Genomic DNA, 23,154 nt, shown 5'->3' with positions numbered 1-23,154 from the left:
CTTTTATAATTCTATCTTTATTCGACAGGTATTTAATGATTTTTATTCCTTTATAACCAGTTAATCTAAAAAGTTCTTCTCTGACCTTCTAAGTCACGACAAATTATAACATCTTTTTCAAGAGGATTTCCTGTAAGGGACTTTGTCCTTCAAAGTCGCCAAACTATGGTACGAGTTTCCAACTCCTGAGAGAACTATTACGTTTGTTAGAAAATGTCAGCTTATTTGGGTCATTTTTATCAAATCCTTGTATTCATTCATACAGACGTTTATATGTCTATACACAATAATCTCTTATTTTGGAATACAAATTAGTCAATATTTCATAGAACTGTTAATCAAATAAACTGCAATGACGGAACGTAATCGTCCTCATCAGAAACTCATGGTAGATTAATGTCGTCATCTTTCCAATTATTAGAGTAATTAAAATTTCCAAATTCATCACATGGTTGCCTCGTTTGCTTTATTTCCTGTCAAAGCGAACCGTCAATCTTTGAAATGACCCCAATAACGTTAGATAGGTGAACAGATGCTTGAAACAATCTAAAAGTATAAACGTTAATTTTTTATTATTTTATACTCGAATATGCCATGAAGAGAGAACAGATGAGCGCTTGCGTGAAGCACAGAAGTGAAAAATAAATATTATTTAATAAATATACATTAAATTGGCGTACAGACATATATCTAGCTCAGCTAGATTTCCTGAGACACATAAAATAAACACAATCGCAGTATATACTTTCATATCATGCATTCCTAGTGTTACTAGCATTCACCTACAGAAAGACCACATGATAGCACTATAATATGTGTAGAATGTTTTGAATCACTCGCGGTAAGGTGTGGTGTAGAATGTTTAGGTTAAACTATTGGGTTCAATATATTTATGGAAAAAAAATCAACAAAACTAAAGGCAAAAGTGCATTGCAGAATATTTTGGATCACTAGGGGGAAGGGGGAGAGATTTGTAAAATATTTAACATCACTCGCTATAACGTCCACTGTAGAATATTTGTAAACATATCAGTGTTAAACGTCTGGTATAATGTACATTGTAGAAAATTTGATCACATCACGGGTAAATGTTTGATAGAGAGTTTGTCATTACGAAAATCGTTCAAGGTGTTTCGACGGTAGGCGTACTTCATAGGAAATGTGGTTAATTTCTCCCATTCCAAGAAATGTTACCCGACACAAAACGTATGATACCGCTTTCATACTTCTTCTCAGCATCACCGAAATACTTAAGCAGCATCGGCAATATCAAAATGTCACGCTTTGTTTTCAATGTGCAGTAGCACTGTCGCTTTGCGCCATTGTTAGAATAATTGCAAAGTATGTAGTTATGTTCCACTTTAAAGAAAACTCAATTGGAAAAAAGTTCTTATATATGGTTGATTCCATAATATATTTAAAAATCTCTGTGTTGCGGTATTCTTGTTTGAAGACAATAGAAAGACAGAAATTCTGTTATTGACACAAATATTGAAGCGCGGACAAAAACATGAAGAGTTCCCATTTTTGAAAAAAATATGGCAGAAAGTCAGAAAATCATTTCCCATCCCTAACGAAGAAATTACAGTTGTCGTCCTCTGAAGAATATAGATGGTGTGGTAATTGCGTCTTTTGCAGTCAGTTTAAGGATGGACGGAAGCCTAGGCCGAGGTTAGATGATTTCTACAATAGAAAACAAGTACGCATCACATACAAAGCTGTTGTAGATAAATACTTGTGTTTTATAGCCTGATTCATTAAAATTCTTCTCTCTATATTTTATAATCAATTAAATTCAAGAATGTATTAAGTAATTTAGAACTTTAATTCATGCCATCAACAAACAATATTTTTTTACCTTTTCTTTTTTTCGGTGTGTGTGTGGCTGGAATATGAGTTTATTGTAAAGCTACAGAGAACTCGTCTCGAACAACCCTGATCCCCCTCCCCCACTTGATCATCCCTCTTCCATACGAACCTATTAGCCAATGGCACGCTATTGCCTCTGACCAAACCTAATATTGTTTTCCTTATAAATAATCCTGTATTTTCTGTCTGGACCTTGTTACTTTCTAGACATATATTGATTAACTAGGTTTACTGCAATGTCGCTTGACACCCTAGGGGCCTGGGTATGATCATGCAGGCATTCAATGGTCTATCATATGCCGCATGAAGAGCAAAAACAACATTATCTCGGGATAAATATTGCGACGCATTTAGGCGTTAAATCACTGTCATCCTCGTCATCCGAAACTCTTAATAGGCGAAGTATAGACAATTCCGGACGTCGATTGCTTAAAAAGCATAGATAATAGATTTTTAACAAGCGACTTCATAACGCTATAGCGCATTGAGTCGTTCCGTAGTTAGCCTGTTATAATAATAAATAGTGAACAAATCTGGCAACTACATAATTTACTTGTTAGCTTTGAACTTTCCTGCTGGTTTTTTAGTCGTTTTCTAGTGGTAGTTAATGCTAAAATATGTTTTAATGTGTTTGAATCAATCTTCTTTCATATTGAAATAAGAGACCCTATATAATATTTCAACATCAAATTGCTATTGCTGCTAACTGATGAACTCTGTTAAATGCGGTTTGAAACGTCCCCACTCAAGGTAATAAACTCTTAATATTCCGATAATCGACACAATTGTTTTACGGAATAAAATCCAAAAGAATTGAATATATCATGTCAAATGCTTATTTTGGTTCAAGAACATTGACGAAAGGAGGTACTACCCCATCCGAGCTAAATTCGGTAGTGTTATTGATTTCTTAGTTTTTTCATAGGCTACAGAGAAGTTAAAATATAATTAATATTATATAGTTAAGAAACACGCTGACGTATTTCATATAGTAACAGTTCAATTTAGGCTTCTTATATCAATTGATGTGGATTCTTAAATTGGTGTACTTTTATTTTAGCTATCCATCTGTGGCGAGATTTTAAATCTACAAGGAAAATGTCTGTCATCATATGATAAGATATGACATCATAAGGTCAACATCCACATTTTTATACTCCAGATGCAGGCCGGGATCCAATTATCTTTATTTCTATACAAATTTATGTAAATTCACCACGAAATCATTCCTACATTGTCTGGTGAGCTAGCACAATACTATTACATCAGTCATGGCTTTCGTATTTGCATATGATATATAATTTAGTGAATTGGCTATCTCTTGAGAACATCATACCCATTTTATATCCGAGTCATACGTAGGTGATTTTGGGCGCATCCGTGTTATACAAGTCATAATTTATATAATATGTATGAATGACATGAATGTATTTACATAGTTCTGTTGTTGTCTTGCTTTATACATTTTGATTGTTTGTCAAGCTATGTGCTCCGATATTCCCCATGTTTTTTTCAGTTAAACATTTGATATATAATTATAATTAGATAAATGAACCATAGAATTTTTTTTTATTCAATTAAATTTTGGATATGTTTGATGTTGAAAATACAATAAACTACATCATTATTATTTATTTTTCATTTTCTTATAATAGTAAGAGTTATTTCCGTGACCGAGTAAGAATATTACTTACCTATTTCATCACAATTTCTCCGGAGATTGGCGTAAAATTTTATTTAATATTCTCTGTGCATTTAGTCCTCTGAAATTTGGTATGCTGGATACATCTCTTTTCTTTCTACCACTGTAAATACCATCAGAATATGTTATAGCTTCGTTAAATTAATTAACGTATAACATGTTAAGTCATTTAGATTTTCATTGTTATTTATGAATTATGGTAGACATGACAAAATCTCGTTTTGTATTTCATATAATACAGATTATAAATTAATCTCATAGGACTATCTCATTGAAAATAACGACCTGCAAAGATGATAAAACAACTGTTTATTTAGAAACGTGGAAAATTGAAATAGTAATTATCTGGAGTAAAATGTGAAACATGACCTACAAAGATAATAAAACTATTTGAAAATTGAACTATTTGACTTTTTAAGCAGGACATTTAAAATATTGCATTGAAATAGATAAATCAAGAGTGAAATTTAAAGTGGCAAATGTTCAGGAAGAGATGGGTAGCATAAAGATTTTTGATCAGAATCAAAAATGACAAGCGTTCTGTCAGCTTTAATAAAGGAACACGATGGCTTGATGGGAATACACTTGGGACGATAGTTAATACAATGTTAAGGCTAGCAGTCGTACTAAGAGTTATTGAAATACGAATAGCGTTTGAAATAGAGTAACTGCTTTGCTTACCTATATACATAGTCACAAGGGCTAAGAGATATATTATCATTGGTATATGTTAACAGTTGAAGCAATAGGAAACAGTGATATAAAGCAGATGACATCATAACAAGCAGAAAGGTTGGAATAAAGCATCAACTTGACGAACTAGCATGATAGTAGGCAGAGAACAACTCGATGGAATTATACACAGTAGTGAAACAGAGATCAACATCTCTCTCTAGCGATGTAACATGTGAAAGTAGCGGACACTGAAATGTAGTGTACAACATATTTTTAAGCATAACCTTGACCTTCTTACGTACACGTAGTTGGGGTCAATGCGACCGTGACCTATCATACCACCTCCACCACGTGACAAGGCTATGAGCGCCATGAGTTCAGCAATCCTCTGATCGGAGGACGTTCTCTTGATCAATCTGTTGTATATAGATACATTGACAGTACCTAACGGGGCTCAGTCAGAATGACTTATCATTGAACAGACACCACGGATTCACCGGTACATATAACACTGAGTACATTTACCACGATATGATAGATATGAGACACTTCCAATATGAACAAAACACTAAGCCATAATGAATATTCACATGTCTGAACGATTAGACCAGACCAACACACCATTTTCTGGTACCAACATTTTAAAGTTAAATATCTGTTGTTGCTGAACATACTTTTTATTAAAGCATAATATATATATTGGTAAAATGGTGGTATTCAATCCGATACATATATGTTAGATGTTGTCCCTTATTCCTATCCGCATTTCGCAAGTATCTACTGTAAATTTTTTTCAGAAATCTATAATTAATCAGTTACTTTTACAATAAAACTTCAAAAGCAAAAGCAATTTTTTATTTAAAGGTTATTTTCTCGATGTCCGATTTAATCATAAAACTGGAAATACTTAATATAACAAAAAAACTAAGCACTTCAAACATGTGACATCCGTTGTAGAGTATAATTCACTGGAACCCCAATAAGGACATCACTAATGCCACAATATGTACACATTTCAGCTAAAGCTAATGATGGCCACACATACTATTGAAAAAGATTAATGTCATGAAGCTCTTCATGACGAACACTTGATGTTACCTATCATACTTATGGTAATCCTTCTTTACAAGGAACAAACGTATGTCTGCCGTATACGTGATGATAGCGAAACAATCAGTTGAGACGCGTTTGAACGATCAAATGCCGCATTACTAAACTGGCATTGATCAAAATGTAATCAGTGTGCAAGGTATGATCTAGAAGTCGGCAACAATGACAGAACATGATGAAAGGAAAAGGTGGCATGAGCGAGATATGTCCCCTCTTAGACAGACATAAGCCATGTTGACCAGCACAGATATAACTACTACACTAGTTTAGCCTCTATCTTGAGTAAGCGCAACAAAGTCTACCCTACTCTGGCAATGTCATAGATTGCACATGGACGGCACACGTCACAGCTACGTCACACGGCTACCTACGTCTTATAGGGATCAACCTGTCCGTGACCTACACCATTACGGCCTAGTAAAGCAATTTCTGCTTTTATTTCCGCTATTCTTTGATCCGACCAGGATCTCTTGAAAAATCTGTGGAAAATTCAAACGTATTATCATGACATGCGGGCGGTGGCACAACCTCGTGTATGTATGTCTGCATGCTTATTGAGTTAACCTCTAGTCCAATAATGATACCATGCCCGCTTTATACATCAAGTTCAGGTCGAATTTTGGGTAGATTGAGTCTACAAACTACATTGAAATTTAATGTGGATAAATATATAATCAAACAAATTGACGACAGATTATAATGTTATTTAACAAGTCTATGAATATAAAAAAATCAAGTTCAAACATTTCTTAACAACTTCTGACAAGTTATAAAACACTTGAAGCGTCTGTTTTTATCATGATCTAAGCTGTTGATGGGACGTGAAACAAATAAAACCAAACCAAAGTATGTTTAAATTGAAATGCATACAACGTTAATTCAATCCTAGTTTTTATATACAATGTAGAAGTATTTAATCTTTTATGTGTATATGAAACTACTGTGTTTATGTGTACACAACCCTTTTGGTATGAATTTGATAAGTTCTGCCGTAAATACACACACTTTAAGATATGTCGCTGGTCTATCAGATGATACCTCATGTGAAAACGCCATTCCCAAAAGACTAACAACCTGAGAAGAGTGTCATGTTGGGAATATTTACGTTTATTGAAGTAACGCTAGAGGCGTATAAAACCTTATACTGGAATGAAGGATACGGCAAACCTATCAAAATACATCACATCAATAGTTCCCACCCGTTTGTCACGGAACGTAAGTAATGCTTCTATCACGTGACACGGTAATTGAGATATTCAGCAACCGGTATAAGACGTTTGTTACAGGATAAGTATTTAATACTGTTACTGCGTTTTTGAAGCTGTCCGATTCATTAAGCTAAACAAAAATAGACAAAGAGCCTTCGACTAACTTACTGATAAAAGGCATTTCTTAAATCTACGTTAATAGGAAGTATTAAGAAAAACAGTTTTGAAATGTAAGTGTTTTGGTCAGCAACATAACTTCAATCGTGTCAAACATGATATAAACAGATAACTTTCGTTATTATTGTTAACATAAAATATTGCTAATCAATATTTCAATTGTTTTTATTGATTTCAATTTTCGGTTTGTAACATGATCGACCTGAACGAGATGTATAGCGGACAGGGTTTTGTGGAAGTCCAGAGACGGGACGTTACCTTTCGATATCTATTAGACCACACCCCAGTTTTTCACAACCCTGGAGTCGTCGCTCTAACTCTAACAGCGCCAGAACTTCCGCCATTCTTGCGTCTGCTACTTGGCGTTTAACACTGCAACACGGACAACACACATAGACACCACAAACAAACAGGACAATTTAACGTCGACATGTAGACACAAAATACATATTGATATCATTTGAATGTTTGATATTAACGCAGAGATAAAAAAGATCACCCGAACCTTACAATATCAGTTGCCTTGTATAAGACGTTTTTAGAACACCTTAATATGGTTTTCCGAATTATCTCGTTACAAAAAGGCCAAATTTACGGCAATGATGCAATTTAACAATTCGCATACATTTAATATACATTGAATAGAAACAATATTATGTGATCGAAAAGCAACGCAGACTTTGTCCATAAGCTCACAAATAATACATTGTACAACATAAACTTTACTCAAGTGTACACAAACGGGAAATTCCATACAAAAGTACACACTAGAGTTCTTGTTTACATATCGATACATTGTATCAACTTCGTACACTGCAAATATATAAATATTTACACAAGACTGACATTTACCCCTCAAAGCAAACGACGTAAAACAAATAATAACACAAACATGAATGATATCATCAGTTAAGTTCATCAGCTATTGATAACGTATTAAAATAAATTATCTGTCGGTTAACAAGGAATAGAGTAAATATAACATCATGCTAATTAACGATTATTATAACTATTAGATAGAGTACATTGTTACAGCTCTGTAGTTTGATCGTATGTTCTGTATGATTTAAAGCGATTTACATTCGACATATGTTTTAAGATACTACTAGAAAGTGGTATAAACAACTATTAAGTATGAACCACATTAACACCAGCATACGATACTATTATAAGATATATGACCGTAAACGAGAACTGTTCTGTAATGCTAAATCAATGTTTAAGCGATGTAGCCTAATATCACGTACCGATATGTTATAATTTTTTTAATATCAAAATGATCGATCAATTGTTTGAAAGTTCCATCTAACCTCGGTTTATAACGATTATTCCGATGTGGGTGGCTTACAATATATATCTGCAGTATCAGAACATACCATAATACTTTGATTTTACGTATACATAGCGAGAAGCCTACCGTGAACCCAAATCGTCGTCCAGAAACCTAGCGTCTGTTACACAGGCAACGAGAAGGACTGCCGCACAGGTACAGCTTACTAAGTATGTCCTCAACATGTCTGAAATATAAAATATACATCTGAATAGGTATGTCCTCAACGTGTCTGTGGAATACAAAATACACAGCTTACTAGGTATGCCATCAACGTGTCAGTGAAATACAAAATATACGGCTTACTAGGTATGTCCTCAACATGTCTGAAATATGAAATATCCATCTAACTAGGTATGTCATCCATTTGTCTGTGAAATACAAAATGCACAGCCTACTAGGTATGTCATCAACATGTCTGTCAAATATAAAATATACAGCCTACTTAGTATGTTCTCAACATGTCAAATATAACAAAAAGATCTTACAGGGATCTTGGCGCCCTCCATCAAATTGACCTTTCATTTGGTTTTAATTCTGTATTGTTTAACTTTTAACAACAGCTATGGTCAGACGTGCATGCGTGAGAGGTCAGATAATATTTGTCTCCTAGTGATAGCTCGGAACTGATGTAATTTTATAATGCTACCTCAATGAAACATACTGCAAAAGACTTCCAGCAGGAGGGGAAACTACATGCAATCTGAGAAATATCCACCAAGAACTAGAAATAAGGATATCAAACGTCACTGATACAAAAGGAACCTACTTATACAAATCGAGAAAAATTCAAGATCTTCATGAGAAAACAACTATAACCATCGTCATCTATCAAAACTCGAAATGACAACATGACGTCCGTCTTATTTTCCGATCAGTCTCAAAATTGAACATGCATAACTAGGGACAACGGGAATGTGTTAGAAACATCCGTGAGATTATTTCTGAGAAATACCGATATCAAACTTCCAACTGCTTACTGAGAATTTGATTCCTTCAGTGATTCTCAAGAAATAGCGATAACAAATTTCAACAAACTTTCATTGTCAAGATGGTCGGCTGTCAGTCATTTTGGCTTTAATCAATCCGAAAGGAACACAAACCAGGAACAAAAAATGACTCTTCAAAAGAAATTTTAGGTGTCCATTTTTAATCTTCGCAAGAAATAGCGGGCGGAATTACCACGGTTGCAAGGTGATTGATGTGTACGAAGTTGTGGAATTAATTTAGATGCTCTTGATATCCCGTGGAAATGTTTGGATGCAGAAATTTACAATGTTTCAACGGTAACCATGGTAATATTGAAGTTGAAAATTTATTCCAATAGTCAATCGCACTGCTAGACCACTATAATGTTTGTAACGTTATCTTGAGCGGTTTTAAAAATATACTCCGGAAACGCCCTATGCTGCAGGTAAGGCGTAAGAATTTGGGATCTTATCTTTTCACTTTTATCTTTTCTTCTTTCTAATGTTTCCTTGACAATGCCTCACATTCGGCCTTTAGTTGAGCGTTCGGCCCTGTGAGGAAGGCTTTGGGCTCTGGTTCCCTGGCCGAGACATACCAGAGATTTTAAAAAATGGTAGTTTCTACTCCTGCTTAGCGCTCAGCATATTTGGAGTGGGACGACTGGTTCGCCCGTTGTCAGTATAATATGGCAATATGGGGTGTCCTGATAGGTGTCTTCGGCAGTATGATTCAGTGAGGTAGCACTATAAATCGGAAAAAGTTCCGGACTATCACAAGGAAACATCGCAGCCTCCCAAAACACGCTCCGCATGCATATCACACGCACGGGAGGCCGTCCTTAAATGACCTTAGCTGTTGGTAGGAAGTTTCACAAATCAAACCAAAGCAAATCCGGAAACGCCGCCGGGCGGACGAACGGACGGATCCAACGCCAACCTTCGTTCGGCGAGGAATACAAATTACGACAGAAAATAAAATACATATTCTATAAAGACTCTACGGAATGTTGAATAGAGGAAACATCTCGGAGATTGGGCTCCATTTCCTTTCAAGAAAACTTATCACGCGGTTTCCTCTGGAGTAAAATGTATTTTAAAAGTATAATCACACACACCCCCCCCCCCCCCCCCCTTTTTTAGCACGGCTGACTGTGCAAACACCAATGATAATAGATATCAAATCGACTAAATGACATTACACTTTAGCTTACTTATAATGGGGAAAAAATGCTACTACGCAATAAACATATACCACACAGCATCAGTCGAAGTGATGAGACTGTACGTCAAATTAATGCAAAAACAGACCCCGATGAAAACCGAGGTAAATCGGTGACATTTCCGTCGTCCCAATTGGTTTTCTCTCTTCATTCCAGACAACCATAAAGGCCGCTAACGTCTCCTAACATATTATCATATACTTCTATCTGGCAGGTACTGAAATTGTTCAGTTCAAATAATGGTCATGATGACTCACTCGGGATTCCTGAAGTATAGTCTACCATCATACATTATCTAACACTATGTGCAAAATATTTTAAATCGAATTTTGCTTCCAAAATTTAGTAAAATGGTGTACATTTCAACTTTAAATATAAACGTTCATTTCCTTTATAACAACAACGACACAAGTTAGTTGGACCGGATGGAAGCGCGTAAGTTATCACACTGTGAGAAGAAACTGGAGTACTCGGAGAAAACCTGCAAAAATGGTAGCTGATACTCCTGCTTAGCGCTCAGCATATTTGGAGACTGGTTCGCCCGTTGTCAGTATTATGTGACCGGGTGGGGTGTGCTGCTGGGTGTCTTCGGATGTATGCTTCAGTGAGATAGCACTATAAATCGGCAAAAGTTCTGGCCTATCACCAGGAGACTTAACACGAACATACCACAGCCTCCCAAAACGCACATACGCACTCACCACACGCATGCATGTCGCACGCACGGGAGACCGTCCTTAAATGACCTTAGCTGTTAATAGGACGTTAAACAAAATAAACCAAACCAAAGCAAACCTGCACGGTCCGACAGGTAACCTCATATCTGTTCATGTCCTACCCGGGGATTGAGCCTATAACACTACCACCCAGCCACTCATTATGACGGATAGCTCATATTACCCACTGAACTGTTCGGTAAGTCACTGAAGTGATATATAATACCCAAATTATAATGCATTCATGTCATTTAGTGTTATGGACAATAACAAATATCTGTATTATGATGTTGGTATAATGTACCTCTATAAGGACATTTTAATCGAATTTGGGTGACATCAGATACTGTTTACTTTGTTGTCCGTGCTGTGATGTCAAGGTTCTACTAAATATACATTAGTTTCACCTTCAGGCCTTGAAAATAATTTTTCTTCATTTTTTTTCACTTGTAAAAAGTAAAGACTTTACTTGTATTTGATAGTTTGAGGATGTCGATCGACAATTCTGATTTCAGCACATTTTGATCACATACTTTTTTTGTCCCAAAACCTCAGGCTACCGCGATTTAATGTATCACATGATAAATTTTCGTATGTCGATTGGATGACTAAATGTGGCCTCAGTGCTACTTATGTTATATATAATACAAACGACAAAAGGTTATTATGTTTTTGTTTTATTGCTGACCGTTAAATCGCCATTAATGGACACCATCAAAACAGCAGCATCCACCTTTTATACGTTTTTAATATTTATAATCAAGTTATGTGTTTATTATCGGACAAATATCACGGTTTCACCTCTCGATAAACCTACGCTGTCGTAGGGTATAGATAAAATAAACCATTGAACAATTATTACTCTCCACGGACCTATCGAATCTCGTTTCGAACATTCTTCGAAAACCATCCACTCAAATAAACTTATTCCTTATTTGACCGCCAAACCAAGAACGTACATGTGTACTCATCAATCACATGTCTTTTTAAGTTAAGGAACATGGTTATTTTTAATTATCATCATTGTTAGAAGGATTTTTTAAAAATCAAATGAGACTTAAACTTTTATTTTTTTGGCAAATCTCGTTGCTAAAATATAAAGGTAGTACTGGAAATGCGAGTCCTACACAGAAAAAATACAGTTCAGGACTCAAATAATCGAGTATAAAAGCACTGATTACTACACAATAATTCATTTTACCAATGACCGTTAGATGACACCTCGGGTGGTATTAAGTCCTAAAGATGAGTACCGAATAGCAGTCAATAAGAGCTAATAGTAATATGTTTGTAATTATAACGATTCAGCTCTGATTGATAATGTTTTTTCCTACGACGCAATTTTTATCAAAGCAGACCCTTATATAATATTTAGATCGTCGATAATAACTGAAACTAGAAATTATACTTCATATCTGGAGTCTTTGACTTTGGTCATTCCGAAAATGTTATCAATCAACTATATAGGGAATTAAATCATTCCTGTCAGTTTTGCAAATTAGAAACGTTGTGTGAACGTCACTGTTAACGTTAAAAAGGAGGCTGTTGAGGATTTTATTACAGGAATGAAACGAAAAGTGGAAATCATATCTATGTAACCCCGCTTACCCTCTGTCATCCCTCTTACTATGGCCGCCACTAGGGTAAGGCCTGAAAGTGTATACTTAAAAGACGGAAGGAGCTCTTACAATGGTTTATACTAGATTCGCTTTAATAAGGCAATGAAATAATGTATTGACATTCCCCTTCCCTGCTTAGTGTATCGTATAATCCTCACGAAACACAGTACATATTTTTCGATATCTGGCCATAATGAACAGACTGAATTTCGTATTTTTATGTAGCATAGTGATGGGTGAGTGCCAATTGAATTATCTCCAGGGAGGTAATTAAACAGATGTCTCACAGTTTACTGGGCACGATTTTCATCCGAGAAGACAGGCAATCAAGTTAGGCACAATTAATAATTGATCGTATCTACTAAAACCAGAAATAGCGAAAGGAAATTATTGCATTCGGCTAATTGGAGACACAGTTAAATAAACGGTCTAAACGAAACAAATAAATGAGAGTAGGATAGTCAGAGTGTCACGAAAATCCTGTTATATTATCATTACTAAAATAGGCCTATTAACGATATTATGGAAATATATAGCGTCATTCAAATATCAATTTTCTTTAGTGGTGGTACCGATATTAATCTCTTTTGTATTAAATTGACAAAGAATATGCATTGTTGTTTATGCATCAAATAAAGTAAAAATCATTTAAATTTTACATCTTTATTTCAACCGTAGAAAATACATATCCACCCTATATATTTTACCAATGTTCTAGAAAAAAAGTCGTCCATTTGAACAGATAAACAGTAAAATTGTACACTCACCTGTGGCGTTTTTGTAAGTCCTGATTCAGTTCCAGGTATAGTTATCCCACTTAAAGTGTCTATGTTTCATAGGTCCGGAATAGCAATCGAGTCGACTTTTATACAAGCTCTTTAAGTTGTACCAATCCCGAGACGTGGGAGCAGGAACCAATGAGAGCCAATGTAACATTCATCTGAAGGAGTAACAAGCGTCACCAAATGTGACGATTCACTATCGATATAATCTGTTAAACTCCGTGAAGAGCTTCCCTTTACATTTCATTGATCGTTACCGCGGCTACTTGGTGTGAATCCCTGGAGGTCACGCCTGCCTGTGCCTTTTTTCTGGGGTCGACCAAACCGGGAATTACGTGTCATATTACACGTGGTCATTTTAAATGACGCTGATATAAACGAACACTGTAAACCAGCTGATCATACCCGATTTCTATTTTTATTTTTGACTAACCTATACTTTTCAATAACAGTAGAATTTATTATCATTTTTCAGGTCTTTAATATATACGTTGATTGAATCAATTCACACGATTTCATTACTCAAGTTTTTAACAGGCATTTTTGTTCTAACACAAAGATGTCGACTGGAATATAATGTTTTAGTTATTAAATCTAAAAGGAAGTACATTTGTAAACTGACAATATACTACGTAATTCATTATCAATAATTGTTATTCTTAAATAGTTTAATTCTGTGTTCAAATCTAGTTGTCATAGTAATGCAGCATACCCATTATCTTCTATATAATTGCTGAGTGCCTTGACGACTAGAACACAAGTGTTTGTTACGTGGGGTATCCTACCTATCTTTACATCCTCATAGTGTCGGCTCAACACGCCAATAACGATTTTCGAATAAAGAAATTATTAGACAAATATCAATTATTAGATAGTGGGATTATCAAAATTTCTGACAAGCCTCATAATTCATTATAAAACGTCCCAGTTGATGTGAAATATGTTATGTAAAAGAATTGCTGATGCCATGGACATGATCCTAAATCTGGTCTTGATTATTGTTACTTAAAATAGAATTTCAACCATTAACCTCCTTACCCCTTGGGTGGATTACTTCCAAATTTAATGTGAAACATCATTTGGGAAGGGCAATCATATTTTATATAAATGAGACTGGTCCGCTCCCTAGGCCAGAGGGTCGAGGCCCAAAACAGAAGGTCTTTGATGAAAGTTTGCTTTAAAACCCTACTCCTCCTTAGCCATAGGCTAGATTACATACAACTTTGGTGTGAAACATCATTGGGGGAGGGTAATCATATTTTATATAAATGAGGCTGGTCCGACCCCTAGGGCCAGAGGGGTGGGGCCAAAAAAGGGGAACATTGCTAAAATTATGCTTTAAAACCCCACTCCTCCTTAACCCTTGGCTGGATTACATCAAAATTTGGTGTGGAACTTTGGTTTGGTTTATTTTGTTTAACGTCCTATTAACAGCTAAGGTCATTAAAGGACGGCCCCCGTGTTTGCGATATGCATGCATGTGGTGAGTGCGTATGTGTTTTTTGTGGAGGCTGTGGTATGTTTGTGTTAAGTCTCCTTGTGATAGGCCGGAACTTTTGCCGATTTATAGTGCTACTTCACTGAAGCATACTGCCGAAGACACCCCACCCGGTCACATTATACTGACAACGGGCGAACCAGTCGTCCCACTCCAAATATGCTGAGCGCTAAGCAGGAGCAGCAACTACTATTTTTGAAGACTCTGGTATGTCTCAGCCAGGGGACAGAACCCAAAGCCTTCCTCACAGGGGCGAAAGCTCAACTAAAGGCCAAAGGTGAGGCATTGTCAAGGGAGACGTTAGAAAGAACAAAGTTGTTAAGAAGAAAAAAGATAAGATCCCAAATTTAATCGCCTCTTACGATCATGCAATTGGGGGCAGCAGGTACAATTCTTAACCATCATTGGGAGAGGGTGTTCAAATTTGATATAAATGAGGCTGGTCCGACCCCTAGGTCTAGAGGGGCGTGGCCCAAAAAAGGGAACTTAGATGAATTAAAACCCTTCTCCTTTACCCTTGGCTGGATTACATCAATATTTGTTGTGAAACATCATTGGGAGAGGGTGATCATATTTTTTATAAATGAGGCTGCTCCGACCCCTAGGGCCAGAGGGGCGGGGCCCAAAAAGGGGAATTTTGTAGAAAGTCTGCTTTTAATATTCTACTCCTCCTGAACCCATGGGTGGATTACATCCAAATTTGGTTTAAATATCATTAGGGGATATGTTATATTAATGAGGCTAGCGTGACCCCTTGGGACACAGGGTCGAGGCCCCAAAAGGGGAACTTAGCCAAAAGTTTGCTTCTTAATGCCTTACTTGATTACAACCATATTTAGTATGAAACATCATCGGAGAAGGGCAATCCTAATTGATATAAATGAGGCTTGTCCGACCCATGGAGACAGAGGGACGTGGCCCAAAAATGAGAACTGGGCTGAAATTTTGCTTTTAAGTTGCTGCTCCTCCTTTATCTAAAATAGATAAAAACAAAATTTGATGTGAAACATAACTGGCTGCGTATAGACAATTTATGGTAATGGTGCTTAATTGAGGGGTGTGTCCCTGCTGTGTTTGTCAGATGACCGTTAAGGCCCATGGGCCTCTTGTTTTTTTCTGTGATGCAGTAGGTCAATCATGGTACCTGGGACAGTTTTTCATTGTAGAATTACTTCAAAATGCTTCATTGAAGGTTAATAAATCAAAGATAAATACCAAGCATTTTTTTATCTAAACTCGTAAATAATACTTTTAGAAGTTATGTTGATATGAATTTTATTTGGCAAGTAACAAATAGTCAAAGTCATCGGGTCAATTAAAGGTTACAAAATTTGTTTGGAAGGGGAAGTCTATGTGTTTTGTTTATGAAAACTTAATGAAAATATTGCAACACATGAAGATATACTTTCTGTTTAAGTTTCACATAATTTTGTGTTGGTACATGTGTATGATATTGATTTCAATAACCCAGTGAACTTGCATGATCTTTGTTATCCTATTCGTGTCTACTGCAAACATTTCTTAATCCTGAATATTCGTGCATACAACCCCAAGAGGGGTGACCGTAGCATTGTCCCTGGTAATGCCGGATTAACGTCATTGGTAAGTCGTCACTGAATTCTCATTATTGACAGATTCAGCTGTATGTTTATCTGTCCTCGTGTTACTACAATATTTACAAATCTCTATTTCACACCCACCTCAGTATTATATTGATCCCGATCTTAGTCCAGCATATATACAGTTGTTTAAAGATCGCCACTTTTGATTTGATACAGACATTAAATTTACATAACATTGTGTTATATGTCAAATGAATTAAACTGTTATTTTTATTCCAATTTTGTTACAATAAGCATTGGCAAGTTATGAATCCGTATGCAAATATAAACTGATCGACATTTTCTAGAAAGACGAAATAGCTACATGATGCAAGTAGTCATTGTTGTATTCCTATGCCTGTGGGTTATGGAGAAGAAGTGTTTTTTAAGGTTCTCATTAATTTCAGCCATGAGACCTTGAACGTAGGTAAAGTTAATTATTTTTGACCACATCGGTAGCATTTCACACCAGCCTGCTTCTGGGATAATTTCATTACTTTGGGCCTCTATTAAGAAGGTAACATATTTGACCCCTGTGACCTTGAAAGTAGGTCGATTATGTTTATTGAACATGTTTGGTAGCCCATTATTCCTGCATGCTACTGGTCTTATAGGATTCTTCACCTCCTAGTTAATGAAAACGTTTTTAAAAAAATATATTTGTGATCCATGTGACCTTGAAAGTAGGTCAAGGTCATTCATTGGAACAACTTTCGTTGTCATTTAGAAGACGGGCGACACCGGACAAAAGGCGATCACGACAGGTCACTTGACAATTTGTCTCTGTTGATCTAAAATACAGTTAAGGTAGCGCAAGAAACTTAAATTTATTACAATAACATCATAATAATATATTTTAAATTTTATTTTTAAAACATCTAATAGGTACCCAAAACTGTATTATTCAAAGAAGTGAAAGTTCAATAAAAACATCCAGGGCATTGTCTTGGCCGTATTTATTATATTAACTTTTAAAGCATTCAGCAGAAGGGGAAATACGGTTGCGTAAAAGAAAATATGGCAATACACATGAAAACAATATCAGGTCACGGTAAGGAATATTAATTAAGAAAGACTGATAACAAAATAATCCCTAAAACAGTCGCGATTCCGTTCATTTGCCACATGTAAATGTGTGCGATGCTGTTATCAATATATACATGTACCATACTGCTTTCTTTTAAGATTTGATCATCAATGATCCTGTTTTACAGTGATATGTACATCACAGTGGAATTCTTTCCAAAATATCGATCCTTTAATAGAAAACTGATACATTTAATATACACAAAGGTATTAATGTCTAGTTGGAGACTTGAGGTACACAATATTCACAATTATCCATGACATGTTACGTGAATCGTTACAACAGCCCATTAACACTGTAATGTTCATTAGGGCCAAAGACTGGTAAGCTCAAATGGGCACAAAACGTAACAACATCACACAAACGAAATATGTAAAACCAACAGGTATACTTTAAAATATAAATGTGGCTGTATTAGTCGTAGATTGTGGTAGAGATCGACAGCTTATAAATAGTTTAAAATGTAAAGGGTTTCGAAAAGTTGTGATAAATCTATTCTACACACGTTTAATGGCCCGTCGACAGCTATGGTTATATTGGGCCAAACAATATTGAGCTGTCGAATATGAAATATTAAAACGGTTGGTGTGTATAGGAATTTAGAAGCAGTTGCATTTATGTCTAGTAGAAGACGTGAGGTGTACCACATTCACTCCTGTAATGATGAATTCCGTAGCGTGGGGTCACTTTTGGTGTGAGAACTAGGTCAATGGGACAAGTGTTATAATCATGCACGTGTTTAAAACATGTGCACAAATATTAAATGGGAAGGGGATATGTAACACTTATCCAACTGAGTATCATAACTTCTACTGGTGTTATTTGAGATATTACATATAAAATATCTGGACATTTTGTTATGCAAGATTCCCCTAGTTTGTGTTAATAACTGTATGTAATGCTTTGTGTTATGATAAGCAATATGCATTTCAGTGGCAGTGACCTGATTTCAGGGATTGTCCTTTTTATTTTATTATTTGCGGTTTTGTTTAGGTTGGTTTTATTGTAAAACGTCCTATCAACAGCTAAGGTCATATAAGGACGGCCTCCCTTGCGTGCGACATGTATGCGTGTGGTATGTGCGTATGTGTGTTTTGGGAGGAGGCTGCGGTATGTTTGTTTTAAATCTCCTGGTGATAGTCCAGAACTTTTCGTTGTTCTTATTTTGTTTAGTTCTGATTTTGTATTTTCTAATGTCCTATCGACAACCATGTTCATTTAACGACTGCCTCCTCTTTGTGGGGGATGATTGCGTGTGTGTTTAGGGAGGCTGCAGTGTGTTTCATCACTGAAACATACTGCTGAAACACCAAGCGGGGCACCACACTCGGTCACATTATATATAGACGATACTATAGACAACGGGTGAACTATTCCTCCGACAACCGAAATGTTTAGCGCTTAGCATTAGATACAACTACATAATTTGACTCGGGTATGTCTTGGCCAATGACCAGTTACTTATGAATTCCTAATGGCCCATCAACACTATAAAGGTCATTAGAATCAAAATAATTTGAGTAAAAGTCGGCAAACGAAATGACATCAAATAAAACATGTAACAATGCAAATATGTAATAGTATATCCATGTATAGTTTAAGCCAAACGAGAGGCAGTGTCAAAAAAGATAGAAGGATGTTGTTTTTTCAAAAGATGAGAAATGCTAAGACCAAAATGTGGTTGCTTCTGCATTTGTGACAGCTACTACAATTCTTATGTCAGATATACTATGTGTTGGTTGTAAATGATGTGTGGTATAATGTAAATTAAAACAAGACTTATATAAACGAAGTGTATACTATAAATTAAAACAAGACTTGTATAAACTAAACTGTCTCGGTCTCTGATCGAAGTAACCTTCTTGGTTCAGAATGGCAAGCCCATCTCGGCTTCGTGCAGAAGCAAGTAGACATTCAGTAGATCTGGCCAATAGTTGCAAAAAATGTAACAGTAGTGTAATAAAAATTTAAAAAAGGTAGGTCAAACTGAAATAACACTGATATACAGACAATACAAACAGTTTTATTTTATACCGCATGCGACACGATTTCGTTTCATATTAGCCGCTAACCTGTTACTTGTCAGTTTTTTGTTGTTTTATGTATCTCACTGGCTGTTTTCTACTATTATTCGACCTTCTTTAACTACTTCCACAGCTTTACTTTCACATCACATGCGCAAATATAGTCAGGATTTAGAATGCGTTAAAACTGTTGTCAATACTTTACCGATGGGAACTAGAATGAGAGTACAGGGAACACATTTCACTCTTAATTACACAAAACTGTTGAATTTAACTCTGTATAATTATTTACCCAAAAGAGACATTTCTTTCTGTGTGATCCGTTCCATTCTACATGTTATAGCTACCATAAAAGGTTAACACAATAAATTGCATCGAGGACATTCCTTGAAACACTAATTCGTTCCTACAAGTAGCACCAAATGTAATTTAATGGGTTTCTTGTCGATAACAATCCCTGTCATTGATTAAATTTATTGTTTTATAACATAAAATTTATAACATTTTAAAGTCGAAATGAAAAATACCAATTATGATTTGTTAATATTGCTATTTCAGTATTTAACTTGTCTCTGATCTGACGAAGCTAACGGCTGAGAACAGCAGGTATAAAATTGTCTATGTTCTAATTTACCAGTTCAAACGAACAAAAATTATTTATCAAATAAAACTCAACACACTGTGTTTAGAATACCGCTTATATATAGGAAAGCTTTAAGATATCAAGTATTGCGTGGGGACATAGATTCATGTTTAGTATCTCCAATGTCCTCTAAATATAAGTAGTATCGACGAATCCGATACCGTTTGCTAAAATGGATAATTCACTCTCCTTGACTGTACTTAAAAGGAATAGTAGTTACCATGATCGTGATAAGGAAATTCATGATGTTAATGCGGTAAATTATGGCCCAAGATTATGATAACGTACTTTTATAATACATATTTTGTCATATTGTCCTGGATAACACTGGAAAATGCTAGAATAAGGCCCGCTGTATACAACTGCATGTTGATTGTAAAAAGCTATAAAAGTGGCCCCCTGAAAAATCGTGAATTTTCTTCTGATTCGCTGCTGATCTTTTAAAGGTCAATTAGTGTACTTAGTTTAAATCACATAAACTGTTCAGTTGATTTAATGCAAGTAAATAATTAAACAACTAAACTATGTTATTATAACTAGTATCAAATAGCTAACATATTCTTTTCTGACTTATTTCAATTCTCTTATAATGTCAATATTATGTTTATTGTCTATTCTTGTTTGTGATATTATCAGAATAGTTTAGGGGTTACTTAGTAATTCAACGAATGCATTTGATATATATATATATATATATATATGTCACAATGATTTGTAGTGAAGTGCTAATTAGTTGTCAAATTTATAAACGACCTTGGGTGATCGTTTCCTTCCCTTTATATATCCAATCCCGCCCACGTGCCAGTTCAGCACGTACGGTCATGTGTCAACATGGGGCAACTCGGTGTAAACCCATAATGTAATATTATCATTAAGAATGTACGAGTTAATATTAGATACGGACAAATGATTGTAGAAGGCGGAAGGGCATTGCGTAGAAGGGGCACGTCTTGTGTTCTCGACTAATAATAGATTAAAAGTAAGGTCAGTAGAGTAAGGTGATACTACTGAGTTTATATTAACCACGCCATTACAGAAATATAGACCTGCTTTAGGGAATAGGGTCGTTTTTCCATGTTTTTAGTCAGGAGATCTTCCTGTGACTTTTTTGGGTTTCATTTTGTTATCATTTAACTTCCATAATAGCTTAGGAAAGGTCTCCCCTGTGGGCAAGATGCGTGCATGTGTTTGGGTGTGTTTGGGTGGCTTCTGTATGGTCTCCCTGTGGTACAAGGAAATGATTCACTGTTTATAATGCTACATCACAGAAGCATACTGCTGAAGACTCCAACCAAGGTACCCCAACTGGTCACAGAAACCAAGGTTTTTTTTCTTCCTTCATTTCAACGTTATCGTAGAATGCCAGTAAGTACATGCATCCTGCATACTCCGATGTTTGCATCTGTGGCAAAAATGGCTGTCAGTCGGGGATGGCCTCTCCTGACATATCTATAGATGACATTGGAGAACCCAGGAATAAAACCGGAGTACCCCATAGCATGTATATCGTAGAAAGTGATAACATTGACCACCCCTTCCCCCGGAAGAATAGGGGGTTTTCTATGTTCTTTCTATTCCCTTCTAATCTGTCCTGTGATTTTTTCTTGCTCTATACGTCTCTTTGGCACCCATCCTCGTATAACCGTGGCAGTTGCCGGACCTTAAACCCACCAAAACTAGGGGGATAAAATATTCACAGAAAACAAACAATTGTCGTTCTCTTTTCTCTCTTGTCTCCTCTAAGCGTGTACCGATTCCTATTGTTGATGTATTTATTGACACCTGTATTAACTACGACAAGCCTAGCAAATCATCGACATAGAAAAATCTTACCCTAACAACATCACCGTGTACGGTATGGACCCCGATACCGACATTGAAATACTAAAAATACATAATGTTAATATTCATTTAATTTAGGAATTTCTTGTGTTGAAAATATTAATTCAGTAGCTATTCTAAGTAAGATTTTTTCATTGCCATTTTGTATTCAATTCATCGTTGAACCAGAAACGTACGCGGCTACCGACATATTAACTAATCCGTAATTTTAACTCAAAATTGATTAAACGAGTGCAAAGTATGAAATATAATCCCGATTTAGACGTAGACCCTGTATGTCTCCAGAACAGAATATCAAAGCGAAATTATCCCCGACCCTGCAGGTGCCCCACAATTAATCGCCCCTTGCGAAATATAGCGAGATACAGCAGGTATGTCATTTCACCGCTCCTGCACGGGATATATTCTAATGTCTCTACTCTTATGTGCATCGGGTATATTGGCCAACCAAGTGATTTTTTAGGTGACCCTGTGGTATATTGTTGAGCTTATCCTAGGGTTTTGGATTGACAGCCTTCAGGGTAGATTCAGGCGGAAAACGAGTTTCTTGAGAAAACTATGGTGTAAAGCTGAATCAATCGTCGGGTGTTGTGTTGGGACTTTTAAGTTAGTTAGTTAAAATGCTTAACGGTCTATCAACGCACATTTCAAAGTACGTATTTTGATATAACTTATTCTCATAAATATAGGGAAAATATAATCTGTGAACAGTAAAATCCTTAACATGACTTTCTCTTAATGAAACAGTAAATTACTTGGGATATTAACATTAGCCGTTATGTAATTTGTCCATTAAATCACCTAGGGTATTTAAAGTATTTGTTGCATAATTTTAGCTCTAGCTATGTTTTGTGCGAGTGTTTGTGAGTCAGCGTGGTTACTAACCTGCACGTCGTGACTTCGTTGTGTACCTTAGGGATTAGACATGACCAAGCGGGAAGATAACGCCTCGCCATGCCCTGCGACATATGGTCACTCGAGTGGTCAATGATCTTAAATCCCCATCCTCAATCGTATAATGGTTATTCACATGCCTATATTTCATTCATTCATTCACGGATCATACTGATCATTCCAAAAACT

The 23,154-nt window shown here is 35.9% G+C and overlaps 1 protein-coding gene across 4 annotated transcripts; it reads right to left on the bottom strand.

Annotated features, from left to right (window-relative positions):
- Positions 1-449: 449 nt before the first annotated feature.
- Positions 450-13,588, bottom strand: LOC117336331. Of its 4 annotated transcripts, XM_033896823.1 has the most exons (6): positions 13,362-13,588; positions 8,159-8,258; positions 5,728-5,835; positions 4,549-4,662; positions 3,564-3,674; positions 450-1,683 (listed from the first exon to the last, which is right to left on the bottom strand). In XM_033896823.1, the coding sequence occupies exons 2-5, from the start codon at positions 8,254-8,256 to the stop codon at positions 3,572-3,574; spliced, it is 423 nt and encodes a 140-aa protein (XP_033752714.1). In that variant the 5' UTR covers positions 8,257-8,258; positions 13,362-13,588; the 3' UTR covers positions 450-1,683; positions 3,564-3,571. The 4 variants fall into 4 exon arrangements, 1 of the variants encoding a protein (XP_033752714.1); XR_004534583.1 differs by lacking the exons at positions 4,549-4,662; positions 5,728-5,835 and adding an exon at positions 7,000-7,113 and having other exon boundaries at positions 13,362-13,586; XR_004534584.1 differs by lacking the exon at positions 4,549-4,662 and having other exon boundaries at positions 13,362-13,585.
- Positions 13,589-23,154: the final 9,566 nt, after the last annotated feature.

This window comes from Pecten maximus, chromosome 10 (assembly GCF_902652985.1).
Source record: "Pecten maximus chromosome 10, xPecMax1.1, whole genome shotgun sequence".
NCBI lineage: Eukaryota > Metazoa > Mollusca > Bivalvia > Pectinida > Pectinidae > Pecten > Pecten maximus.
Note: the sequence above shows the minus strand (reverse complement) of the source record. Positions and strands in the feature narration are given on the sequence as shown.

Bases quoted from the DNA above. Each gene is read 5' to 3' on its own strand.
- LOC117336331 (XM_033896823.1), bottom strand. From the start codon at position 8,256: ATGTTGAGGACATACTTAGTAAGCTGTACCTGTGCGGCAGTCCTTCTC. The intron at 4,663-5,727 runs GTAGGTAGCCGT...TATATACAACAG, and splicing joins CAGGTTGATCCCTATAAGAC to ATTGATCAAGAGAACGTCCT. The intron at 3,675-4,548 runs GTACGTAAGAAG...TGGTATTTACAG, and splicing joins CGCATTGACCCCAACTACGT to TGGTAGAAAGAAAAGAGATG.